Source organism: Malaya genurostris, chromosome 3, assembly GCF_030247185.1.
Source record: "Malaya genurostris strain Urasoe2022 chromosome 3, Malgen_1.1, whole genome shotgun sequence".
In the NCBI taxonomy this organism is placed as follows: Eukaryota; Metazoa; Arthropoda; class Insecta; order Diptera; family Culicidae; genus Malaya; species Malaya genurostris.
In genome coordinates this window covers 243725849-243739243 of record NC_080572.1, presented here as the reverse complement: position 1 = coordinate 243739243, position 13395 = coordinate 243725849, and the positions used below count along the sequence as shown (strand labels likewise).

At 37.9% G+C, this 13395-nt stretch overlaps 2 protein-coding genes across 3 annotated transcripts; one reads left to right on the top strand and one right to left on the bottom strand.

Moving 5' to 3' along the window:
- Window position 1: 1 nt before the first annotated feature.
- On the bottom strand, window positions 2-2137 carry LOC131435543 (DNA-directed RNA polymerase III subunit RPC10). 2 transcript variants are annotated; one of them, XM_058603552.1, is made up of 3 exons: window positions 1982-2137; window positions 1314-1584; window positions 2-189 (listed from the first exon to the last, which is right to left on the bottom strand). In XM_058603552.1, the coding sequence occupies exons 2-3, from the start codon at window positions 1452-1454 to the stop codon at window positions 4-6; spliced, it is 327 nt and encodes a 108-aa protein (XP_058459535.1). In that variant the 5' UTR covers window positions 1455-1584; window positions 1982-2137; the 3' UTR covers window positions 2-3. The 2 variants fall into 2 exon arrangements, with proteins under 2 accessions (XP_058459535.1, XP_058459533.1); XM_058603550.1 differs by lacking the exon at window positions 1982-2137 and adding an exon at window positions 1651-1941.
- A 6295-nt stretch (window positions 2138-8432) lies between these two features.
- LOC131436329 (protein disulfide-isomerase A3) lies at window positions 8433-11036 on the top strand. Its single transcript, XM_058604993.1, has 3 exons — window positions 8433-8813; window positions 8992-9837; window positions 10111-11036. The coding sequence occupies exons 1-3, from the start codon at window positions 8665-8667 to the stop codon at window positions 10580-10582; spliced, it is 1467 nt and encodes a 488-aa protein (XP_058460976.1). The 5' UTR covers window positions 8433-8664; the 3' UTR covers window positions 10583-11036.
- Window positions 11037-13395: the final 2359 nt, after the last annotated feature.

The following is a 13395-nucleotide window of genomic DNA, read 5'->3' as shown; positions in this document are numbered from 1 at the left end:
TATTTAATCTCGCCAGTTGTGACCACAAATTGGATTACAACATTTGTAGAACGTTGTCATGGGTTCGTCGGCTGAACGAGTTTGCATCTGCATAAAGTACGCACGGTTATGAGCACACGCCGGACAGTCAGCCTCAGTGGAATCTACGTTTTCCCAGGCAGCTGATCCGCCCATAACGTGGTCAACTTCCTAAAAATATAAATAAAAAGGATTGAATTTTGAATTTTATTTTTCGGTGTGGTATTTATGGTATTTTCGTTTTTACGTAGCACTACACCGATCTAGCAGAGGTTGCATTGTAACCGTTCGTTTTAACCAATTGCATCACACATCAGACATTCTTTGTAGCACTGCAGAGTATGATCGTTTGTCACAGGCAAGGGTTACTGTTTATGTTTAGATCAATTTCGTTCGTTCAATCATGCCATGTTGTAGCATTTCGCCGGTGGAGAGCCAACAGAAAAAATTTATTTACAACAAAAAAAACCAGAAATATAGAAACATGCGTAAGTAATGGACTTCCGCAAGAAGATATCCTCTCACCTTCTTTGTTTGACATTTATACAGCCAAATTACAAAATTTCAAGGAATTTGATGTAGTTTTTGTGCAATGTGCGGATGACTTTGGCATCGTTATAAGAGCAAAGAATTTAGAACTTTTGAATAATAAAATGCAAACGGTAATCTACGGTGGCTAGTACTACGGTCCTCCTAATACTACAAAAAGTGGAACCGAAAACTGTACATATCACTCGATGCGATTGGCTAAATCACGCGTTTTTTTAGAACGGCCAATAAGCAACCTGTCAAGTTCCACTTACGAAAGAAATTGCAAGCGAGCTATGAAAGATAGAGTGATAAATTTAAGACCAGACGAAAGAGAAAACTTTTTCCTGCCGTTTACTATTATGACTTACTCTCAGTGAGTGCCGAATCATTCGAAATTAATCTTCAAAGTGAATGTAGATGGATGGCTTATTGGCCGTTATAAAAAAAAGTGTGAAATGATCAGTTACATATCTGCACACGAAACATGAAAAATAACAGGGCAATATAGTCACGGTAACTAAGCCCTCAAATACGGCTGACGTCGCTATGCGCTGTATCTGTCGGCAAATAGAGATGCAGAAGAAGAAGAGCCATGTAAAAACGAAACCGCCATAAGTGAAAGCTCCAGTTTGGTTTACTTAACAAAATACATAACTTCCAGCAATTCCTGAGAGCAAAACAGATTTGTTCTCTACACGAAACATAATGACACAAATAATAAATACATCACTGCTTTAAAATAACAAAAAAGTTGCGCCGCTTACCTTCAGTTTCGGATAAACCCTTGTGGTTATTTTCCTTTTAATTTTGCAAATGTAAGGGCAGGTGTTGCAGGAAAAACGGAGTGAATCTGTACCTTCTTCCACAAGTAGTAAATTGCCGCATGTGGGACAGAACATCAACATTCTATCCACACTTTCGTTTAATTGTATGATTCAACTTCTATTCGTTATCAGTTAGCTATATTGAAGGTAAGACCACGTGCTTACATTGCCACACAAAAAGTATCGAAATTCACATCAATTACATCACTATCTGCAACAAGTATTCAAAATATAATTTCAAGAGTAAATTAGATAACGACAATAGTTTCAAACCTACCGAAAACAAGACGATAAACTGTGATTAAAGGTGCGAAAGCAAGTTAATTTAACCCTAACCCACGACCTACGGCCACGATATAAAAAGAACTGGTGACCACACACACACCTATTTTGATTGCGTTAGTAAATTCCCCACGAAATTTATGTCGCTTTCGCTTGAGAAAACTGAAACTGACCCAGGGTAGTTTTATTTAATAAACACTTTCCACGAAACTGAGTTGAGTTAGCACTGAGCATTGTATCAGCGATACCAGATAGTGGTAGTGCCATTTCCATAGATTGGCATTTTTCGCGGAAGCTCTCGCGGTGGAAAGCTTATTTTTACTCACCAGACAAATCTAGTTCCCGTAGTTCTGCGTTGATAAATTAAAATTTCCGTAGATTTTCTTAGAAAAAATCCAATTTCCGTAGATTTTGTCTACGGATCCGCAGGACCGTAGAAAATCTTAGGATTCGTAGATCTACGGAGATTTCCGTAGACTTGACATCGCTACATCGGAGGTGTGAGCAAACCTGATATCTCGGTTAATTTTTCAAAAGGGCGTATAAGCAAGTGACAGTTTCTCTTTGTTTACTTTCTCTTCTATTAATTACCAAGCGGTTTCCACGTTTATCACTCAACTCTTTGCATGAAATGATACCCGAAACTTTCGACTTTCAAACGGGGTGATATCAAAGAAAATCTTTTTAATCACATCACAATAATCAAAAGAGAGAGAGTGATTAAAGAGAAACTGTAACTTGCTTATAAGCCCTATTGAGAAATCAACCGAGATATAAGATTCAGGTTTGAAACTGATTTGATTGTCGTTATGTCGTTTTCGATTGAGAAAACTGAAACTGACCCAGGGTAGTTCACGAAACTGTGTTTATTTCGCACTTAGCAACGGGTGTTTGAGTAAACCTAATATAACAACCAGGTTCGAGACTGACTTGATTTTCAGTTTAACAACGTTAAAACTAGGCTCGAAAGTAGCTTGAAACAAACGGTTTGACAGCAGTTAGGGTGGAAACTGGGTTAGGTTTGGCATCAAATTACATTAAATTACGTTGAAACTGGGTTCGAAACTAGCTTCAAACAAACGGTTTGACAGCAGTTAGGGTGGAAACCAGAGATGCCAGGTAAAAATTTCAAATATCTTCAGCCAGGGTTGGTAAAGTCTGTATACTCGAAAAAAAAATCTGCTGTCAGCCATTTCTCTATAAAGTATGATACGCTAAACTGATTTGGTAAGAAAAAAAATCACAATTTCAAAAGTCTGTAAATTTTGACGACAGTCTGCGAAAAACTCGATTTTGAAAAGTCTGCAGAACAAAAAATGTCTGCAGCACTATGTACGAAATCTGCTAATTTACAGACAAATCTGCAGATCTGGCTTCTCTGGTGGAAACTAGGTTAAGTAAAAACATCATATTAACAAGGTATCCAGCTCTCGCATTTACCGAACAAATTAGCAACATCCTTTTTTGCGAGTATGGCACCCTCAGGCGAACCGCATCGAATCTCGTACATAGAAGTAGGTCATTTTTAAACTAATCGATTGAAGTGATTATCTGGGTTATTAATCGATTACACGAATAATTATTCGATAATTACTACGACATTTTTCGAGTTATTCGATTAGTTCAATAATCGAATATCCGTTCCAAACTAATCGATTAAATGTTACTCGATTATCGGGATTACTAATCGATTACTCGATTAATCAATCGATATTACGACATTCCTAAATATGATGCCGTGCGATGGCGTGGCTGAATTGAAAATTGATTTCCCACAAAGCTGACAGGGTCTGAAGTTGGGGAGAGAAATGTCAAATTCGTATGCGCCAAAATAGCAGCACTGTGCATCCATACAATTGACATGATACGTTCAATGTGATGCCGTGCGATTGATTTAGCTCCAAGCTGACAGGGTCTGTGGGAAGCCATGTTACTGTGGTAAGCATCCTTCTGTAAAAATAAAACAATAAAAAAGAATAGCCTACAAAAATGGGATACTACTTACTACATATTCACTACTGTGAAGAAACTAACACTATTCGATTTATAATGCTCGATTGTTTGTTTACCATATTTTGAGCGCTCTGATTCCCTTCCAAATACCCGAGATGTAGACTACGATTGCACTTGTTAAAGAGGCTTATCCTTGGCACCGGGCAGTTTTTTCTACACAGATTCTGTCACATATCACAAATTTCTAGATTATACTTCAAAACAACAAGAGTTTTTACAATTTTCACAATTTTTTATGTATTTTCTGCATCACACATGGTAAACAGTTTTTTCGTTTTAAAACAATGATATTCATTTCACCATGTAGAATTAACCCTGGTAGCGAGATAGGGAGGTTTTGGATTTTATTTTTCTCACAAAACTAAGTATGGGGCCGGGATTCACGCAAGTAAACATCCCAACAAAACATGGTTCAAAATTTTTTTGCAGAGCTAACACTTGGTGTTTTTGGGTATGTAACTCAAGCCAAAATTTTGCCGTCTTGGTATAAATGAAATAAAATTTTGTTCTCCATTATAGCAACTGGGCGTGATTCGACGGATAATCCAGAATCGCTAAATGTTTACACTTTTCTTCCCCATATCTTCTTGTTTTTCTCAAAAAAAAAATTATCGCACTCACACATACAAAAATCTGGCCACCTGTCCATTTACCACCGTGTTTTTATTTGGCAGATCGCTGCAGAGACGTCAGAATTCGAACATTGATGATACACGCAAAATTATAGAAACAAGTTTCGATTTTACCAAAGACATTATATCAGCAAGACTCAGATCACAGATTTTTGGAAAAAACAGAGCAAATTCAGTAGCTAGAAGTTCTATATAAAAGATCTACAATAGAGCAGAAACTGGAACAAACGTGTCCCCAGCAAGCCGTTCTAGTTTTATTTATTCGACCAGTAACATGTATTGTAACCCATATATCTAATTGTGAATCAATTGTTTATGCAGTAAAATCAATGTTTTATTTTTTTACGAGTGGTGCTGACTAAAGCGGAAAATGTACTTACAGTAAATCAAAGGAACCCTGTCAGAGTGAAAGCTGAGTAGATTTTTCACTTGTATTCTGACAGAGTTCCTTTGATTTGCTGCAAGCATGTTTTCCGCTCATGGCTTGCTAATGTCAGACACCATCTCGGCTCAGCTTCTCGCGCTCACTCTGTCTGCAGCCTAAGAGTAGTTGCTGGGCATCAGCTGAATAGATCGAAAATAAGTACACAATTGATCACATGAAATATCAACTTAGGAACAATTTCGTATTTTGTTTCGTAACTTTTTTACGGATGTTATGTGATTCGCCTTAATTCGATAGCAGTGAAACAGAATTGGGAAAAAATGTATCAGACCCCCATTAAATTTAAATGCGGTTCGCACACCTTTTTTTATCGTGTATATTATACATTCGTGTGCGCTATACACTGTGTTTTGCTATATTGTTAAACTTATGAGCGCGAAAGCAACAGCACATAATAATACCACAGACTAACAGACAGGACACTCTAATAAGATTCTTCAATCATTTTAACGGTCATTTCGAATATTCCTTTATTTGGGACAGTACTCACATATGTCATGATGGCGCCACGTTACCCTAACAAAAACATCCTGACTGTGTTTATTTTTTTCATTTACCAACAGAGTTGCCATTCATACAGAATTACCTGTAATGTATTGATTTGTATACATCCATGCGAATTTCATGCAGGGTACAGATTTAATACATATTCACCGTTTACGTTCGAATCAATCACTATTTTAAACATCGCACATGCATAAAAACAATGCCCATCCAACTTTAAACTATCAGTTCTGGTACAGATTTTAGTTGTAATTGAAAATCTTTGCTATCATTTGTTATTTGACTTGTTTTTTTTTGCTGACTTTGTATCATCTTGCTTGCTTACGACCGTATCGATCATACGACGAACACATGCTTTCGAACGAATGCGAACAAGCCAGTCTTGTTTTCACTCGAACGTGTCCGTACGCGACTCCTGTGCAAAAGAAGGATCGGCAGCGCAGGTAGTTTTTTTAGGAAGATTCCAAGCATCAAGGAAGTGACGAATGCTACATAATAAATAAATATCGTACTCAGGACCAATTTTATTCAAGTCGGTAAATGAAATTTTCAAATTAAACTTCGTGCAAAGTAAAAAATAGCATTTAAAATAGCAGTCCGATCAAAAGTATCGATGAAAAATATGTTGCATTTTTCTTGCAATTTTTTCATGTTTTCGATAGTATTCATATTTATTACATTGGTAAAATCCTGCATTTAATATAAAATAAAGCATATTTGCCCATGGCGTATTTTCCAGTACCTAATGGATGTAAAATTTGATGCGTAAAAATTTGGAACCACGCATATATTCGAAGGCTCGCCAGAAAAAACAGCATTTTACTATACTGCTATGCTTTCTAAATGTTTTCTGCAATACACAAATTTATGATTTGATTGCAAATCACCTTTAGACTCGAAAATAAATTTGTTAGAAATCGGTTAAACTTTTTTCAATGTGTTGGAACGATAGATTCGCAACATAAAACTGACGAATCGAAACCATGGCATTTCGTCTATTCGTCCGTAAACGAAAATGGGACTTTCCGTTCGTACGAATGATGTTCGAATACACGTATCGTTTGAAGTTAAACTGCAATACATTTTAGCGTTTCGCATATGGTTAATCACAAGAATTGGACTGATTTCATCAAGGTTTAGCATTTATTTGAAGAAGTTTACTGATATTTGAATTTTTTGTGGCAAACGAGTCGCGTCAAAATTCATTCGAGTGAAAACAAGAATGGCTTCTTCGTATTCGTTCGAAAGTACCCGTTCGTCGTATGGTCGATACGGACGTAAACAAGAATGAGGGTGATTGCCAAAACTATATACATAATTGCGCCTACTTCTCATTCTCCAACGTAATACAAAATCGAACCAGTTTTGTTACAATATTTACTTACTTCTGGTCTGCCGCCACTTAATTTCGGATGAAAACTACCAACACAATAAAAAATAGTCTAGATGAACAACGTTGAGTCAAATAAATGGTTACCTTCCAACATCGCGAAATAGTTAAATATATTATCAACGTAATCCAATAATTTATTGTGACGATTCATTTTCAAATATTTTGATGAAATCAGGCATCCCTGCAAGCAGCTGATCGGCATTGACAAACGAGGGGAAACCAACTAGTAAAAAAACTTTTACATAACACAAGGGGTGTACAGATAGTGAATAGTTCGCGCAGTACAATATAGGTGGAACTAGTGCATCACGAAAAATTATGTTTATAAGAATTTGCTCATACTGTCATGTCTGTTAGTCTGTGATAATACATAATATGTTAAACAAAGGGGTGTTGTTAAATTGATTCCACTTCAACTGGGTCTAACCAAAGACATCATATTAACAAGATTCCAGCTCTCACATTTCCCGAACAAATCATTGGCAACATCCTTTTTTGCGAGCATGTCGGCAAACATGGAAGTAGGGGAGAAAAATGTCAAATTCGTGCGCACCAAAATAGCAGGGTTGCGCACCCATACAATTGACATGATATGTTGAATGTGATGCCGTGCGATGGCGTTGCTGAACTGAAGATTGATTTCGCTCCAAGCTGACAGGGTCTGGTCTAACGCTCTGACTGGGTCGTCTATACTTATTTTTTTATATACTGTTAACACAAATCTGTTCGTGCATTGGTTTGTTCTTTATGCATTGAGCTCAATTTTCAACGCATTATATTTTATTGTACACTTTCAACGCATTTGGTTTTCAAAGGCTCCGTTCTTACATCAATTGAATGGTACATTTTAGGCACTGGGTTGTTCTCTTTAGATCGATTATGTTTTTGTAGCGTTGAGTAACAATCCGCGTAATTGTTCAGTATGTCTAATTTTTTTGCACATCAATTGATAATCACATCGAAATTGTTGCAATTCTTTTTTGCTGTCTGAGTCTTCGAGTCTGACCATAAAGAAAATAATGAATGGGAATACCCGCTACGTCGATTTATGGTTTCATAAACAATAGGAGCAATGTTGAGCGTGCATTGTTACACTGCTTCTATCAGTGCGCCCCTTATTTGGGTTGTCAAATACAGTGAGACTGACGAACGTGCATTCTTCATTCGAGTTGTTGTTTTTACCGCGTTATTTTCTTTGTTCACTAAATAAAGTTACAATCGTATGTTTCTCGCGTGTTTACTTTGTATTTACTATCCCGAAATTCCGATACGCTGTTTTTCACTGCCGTTGCAAACCTGAGAAGCCATCAAGCAAATGGTATGGAACAAAAAAATATTTTCCAAATATTATTTGTACTTGGTACAGATATGGTTCCGATTTGTTCGGAAATTCACGACATATCAGTGAACGAAAACGTTCTTTCGTACACCTGCTGGACTCTATTAGTCATATTTCACCTACAATTCTTACAACGGCTTGTTCGCCATTATCCCGAAACACGCGTGATCTGTTTTCTGTGGTTTAACAAAAGTTTCTTTATTTTCGCTTCGTCGATTTCAAAGTAGAGCTTTTTTATATAAATTATTTGTTAAATTACGTTCTTCGTGTACATCATAACACACTACATTTTCAAGCAATTTTACAGGCAATTAAACGTTTTCAAGCAACATTGGACCAATCAGAGATCGCCAACGAACTATTACTGCATCGAACTAGTGAATAAAAACAGGATGAACAGTCATCTTCTTCAATAAATACATTTCTGTCTCTTTCCGACTAAGGTCGCTGGCACCGGCAAAAGTCTCACGAACACATCGGAATTGAGCTGAAAGAACTTTTGTTGTCCACCATTTCAGCCCGTCGTTGGTTCGGCCACGTCTACTCCCTCTTGTCTGATTCTCATTCGGTGAGTGCGATATCTGTTAGGAGTTAGGCCGGTTGGTGTTGGGTGTGCACAGTGAAATTGATTGTTCCGAAATACTGGTCAACTTGTCTCTGACTTCAGAAAAAAGTGCGATATCATGATCTCGGCGGTGGCCTTGCTGGCCATTTTTGGTCTTCTCCATACCACATTTGCCGGCGAAGCGGATGTACTGGACCTTACCGACAGTGATTTTTCGACTCGGGTTGCCGAAACGGAAACAACACTGGTCATGTTCTATGCGCCCTGGTGAGTTGATTATTCCATCAATTCTGGAAAAAATAATCAGCTTTCTATTTGAATCGAATGGGTCATCAAGACCATAAATAAAGTTTAGAATCAGGTCACTTTTAATTGATGCAATTTTTTATTAAATAAATAGATGTGTTTTTCAATATTCAAACTTTCATTCAAATTTTCCACTCAGGTGCGGACACTGCAAAAAACTGAAACCGGAATATGCTAAAGCAGCTGAAATACTGCGTGGCGAGGACCCTCCAATAGCTCTAGCCAAGGTTGACTGTACTGAGGGTGGAAAAGATACCTGTAGTAAGTTCTCCGTTTCGGGTTATCCAACGTTAAAAATCTTCAAGAACGGTGAAGTTTCACAAGAGTACAATGGTCCACGGGAAGCTATTGGCATTGCCAAATATATGAAATCAATTGTTGGACCAGCTTCAAAAGATTTGCTCAATCTGGATGCATTTGAAAATTTCTTGAAAATGCAGGAGACCAGCATCGTTGGTTTCTTCGAGAAGGAATCGGACCTGAAGAGTGTATTTTTGAAATTTGCGGACAGTCAACGTGAACGGCTACGATTTGGTCACAGCAGTGCTAAAGATGTTCTCGATAAACAAGGAGAAACTGATGCAATATACTTGATCCGTGCAAAGCAGTTTGGTAACAAATTTGAGCCCGATACTGTCAAATTTGATGGCAAGTCGAAGGACGAACTGAACGCATTCGTTAAGGAAAATTTCCATGGCCTTTGTGGTGTTCGTACCCGTGAAGCGGTTAGTGACTTCAAAAATCCTCTTATCGTGGTATACTACGCTGTCGATTATGTCAAAAATCCCAAAGGAACCAACTACTGGCGCAACCGGGTGCTGAAAGTGGCAAAGGAATTTGTTGGCCGTGTTAATTTTGCCGTTAGCTCGAAAGATGACTTCCAGCATGAGTTGAACGAGTACGGGTACGATTACGTCGGCGATAAACCGCTAGCACTAGCTCGTGATGCTAAGAATCAGAAATTCGTTATGAAGGATGAATTCTCGTAAGTAGCACATTGTTGTTTTTTAGACTTAACAGATAAGGTATCTCTTATCACGAACCGTGCCGTGTAGCATGCAAGACTGTGATTTAGAGCTTCAGGTAGTATAGAATGGCAAACGATAAATGCTATTTTATATTGTGCGAATGCTTTGCTAATCCTCTTGCATAAGACAGCTAGGCTATAGAGTAGATGATTGGATAAAGCTCTGACAAGCTAGTTACCATATGCACTCACTCAACAATTGATTTTTTCATTATCCTTTCCTACCACTAGAGTTGAGAATCTGCAAACATTTGCTACCGAGTTAGAGGAAGGCAGTCTGGAGCCGTACGTCAAATCGGAATCTCTGCCCGAAAGTAACGATGCACCAGTAAAGATAGCTGTTGGCAAAAATTTCGATGAAGTCGTTATCAACAATAACGTCGATACCTTAGTAGAATTTTATGCTCCATGGTGCGGTCATTGCAAAAAATTGACTCCGATTTACGACGAACTAGCAACGAAATTAAAGGACGAGGAAGTGTCTATCGTAAAGATGGATGCTACTGCAAATGACGTACCGCCGAAGTTCGACGTTCGTGGGTTCCCAACACTTTACTGGTTGCCGAAGAACGGCAAGAACAACCCGGAACGTTACGAGGGTGGTCGCGAAATTGATGACTTCATCAAGTACATAGCTAAACATGCCAGCACCGAACTGAAGGGATGGGATCGTAAAGGTAATGTTAAGAAGGTTGAGCTGTAATCTCCGAAACGCGAATAAATAACACAGTCGAGGATATACAGTTTTTTCTGTTAGGGAACCAAATTTTGTCACAAACTACGGAATTGTACATTTTCATTTCTACGAAAATCAAACCTCATGAATGGGATTTTTCTTTATTAAGGTTGTACTATCTTCATACTTGGCCGTTCCTTCCATACAGAAAGTTGCAATGTCTGAACTACTAATGTTAGGCGAAAAATTTAGTTAAGCGATAAGCAGCGAAGCATGCATTTAGTTCTTATAGCAGTCTAACCGAAGAAAATTGTGTGGCATGATCGTGGCATGGATTGCTTGGGAAACTCGGAGAAAGGAGGTTCTCTTTTGACTATAGAATCATCTTGTTTTGTAGAAGATTTTACAGCAGGGCGAAAATCGTTTTAACGAGAATAAGAGTTGAATAAATGGTAATGATTCCGATTTTTTTAGACTGTAAGTTAACTGTAGTACTAATTGATTACTAGAATTGAAAGAAACTCGTATTATTACCCTGTCCACTGAGATCAAATTAGCTGTTTCCAGTTCAAATTGTGCAACGGATTAAATTTTCATTATTCATATTCATGTTCCAAAACATCTGATTTTTTTTTTTTTTTTTTTTCATAAATACGTTTATTTCTTAAGGCAGTTTACATAAGTTTTTCTTCGCCGTAGCATCACTTTTACATAATATTCTTATCCTAATTTAATTCTAACATAGTCACAACGTTTTGCATTTATTAAAACATGTTCTCTTATTACTTAAATATCATCTTAGGTAACTCGTCATTAATTATGAAATCTACTCGGAAATATTATTTGAACCAAACGATTAACTTATATAAATTATAAAATAAGCTGTTATTTTCAGACATTTTGTTAATAATTTCATAAACTGTTTCGAGTTTGTTTGTATCATTACATTATTTTTATTCTAATTTAGCTATTGGTTAAACTCATGGACGCAGCTGGGATCAGAACTAAGTGTTGAAAGGGGCCTTTATTAAATTGAAACTCCAGTTTTCTTTATGAAATGATAAATAAGTTTCATGTATGAAAGGTCACGACAAGCAAGAATGTCTCGAACTGGGATATTGGATAGTCTACCTTGGGTACGCAAAGAATTTATTAGTTGAGATCTGACATCACGATACTCCACGCATGTCCAAACGACATGATCAATATCTCGATAACCTTCGCCACAAGCACAATGATTAGTCTCGGAGAGCCCAATTCGAAGGAGATGTGCATCTAACGTGTAGTGATTGGACATGAGTCTAGACATCACACGAATGAAATCTCTACTCACATCCAGTCCCCTGAACCATGCCTTTGTCGATATTTTCGGAATAATTGAGTGCATCCACCGACCCAGATCATCTTTATCCCAAGAAGCTTGCCAGCTGGCAAGTGTTCTTTGGCGAGACGAGCTATAGAATTCGTTGAAAGCAATTGGTCTCTCATAAATTTCACCCTCAATAGCACCACGTTTGGCTAAAATATCGGCTCTTTCATTGCCAGGAATGGAGCAATGAGCCGGGACCCAGACTATAGTGATTAGATAATTATTGTTCAATATGTCGTTCAGGCACTGTTTTATTTTGCCCAGGAAAAACGGTTCAGTCTTGCCAGTCATGTTTGAGCAAATGGCTTCAATTGCACTCAGACTATCTGTGAAGAGGAAATAATGGTTTGGAATTAATGTGACGATTACACTCAAACTATATTGAACTGCTGCTAGCTCTGCTATATAAACAGATGCAGGTTCTTGAAGCCTAAATGAGGCCGAAACATTATTGTTGAACATACCAAACCCTGTCGCTTCTTCAATTCGCGATCCGTCCGTGTAAAACATTTTCTCAGAGTCAATATGCCTGAACTTACTTGAAAATATTTTTGGGATTTCCGTCGAACGTAGATGATCCGGGATTCCACGCACTTCGCGCTGCATGGATGTATCGAAAAATAAAGTTGAGTCAGGGACATTTAGGAGGCTGACACGGATAGGAATATATCTTGAAGGGTTGATTTCCTGTGACATATGGTTAAAATATACTGTCATGAATTTTGTTTGAGATCGAAGCTCGACTAGTCGTTCGAAATTATTAATTACCATGGGATTCAGCACCTCACATCTTATTAGCAGGCGTGATGAAAGCTCCCAAAATCGATCTTTTAATGGAAGAACTCCCGCCAGAACTTCAAGACTCATTGTATGTGTCGAATGCATGCACCCTAAAGCAATTCGCAAACAACGATACTGAATTCGCTCCAGTTTGATAATATGAGAGTTTGCAGCGGAACGAAAGCAAACGCATCCATATTCCATCACTGAAAGTATCGTTGTCTGATACAATTTTATTAGATCTTCCGGATGAGCACCCCACCAAGATCCTGTTATTGTTCGAAGAAAATTTACTCTTTGTTGGCATTTTGTTATCAGAAACCTAATGTGTCCTCCCCGCGTGCATTTGGAATCGAACCACACCCCGAGGTATTTAAAAGTTAAAACCTGTTGGATCATTCTTCCCATCATATGGAGCTGAAGCTGCGCGGGATCATGCTTTCTTGAAAAGACGACTAACTCTGTTTTCTCCGCAGAGAATTCGATACCAAGATGAACAGCCCAATCGGACAAGTTATCTAAGGTATCTTGCAATGGTTTATGCAGATCAATAGCTTTGGGTCCAGTAACTGAAACCACGCCATCATCTGCCAATTGTCTTAGTGTACATGGGGTTACTAGACAGCTGTCAATGTCATTTACGTAAAAATTATAGAGGAGCGGACTGAGGCATGAGCCTTGCGGGAGACCC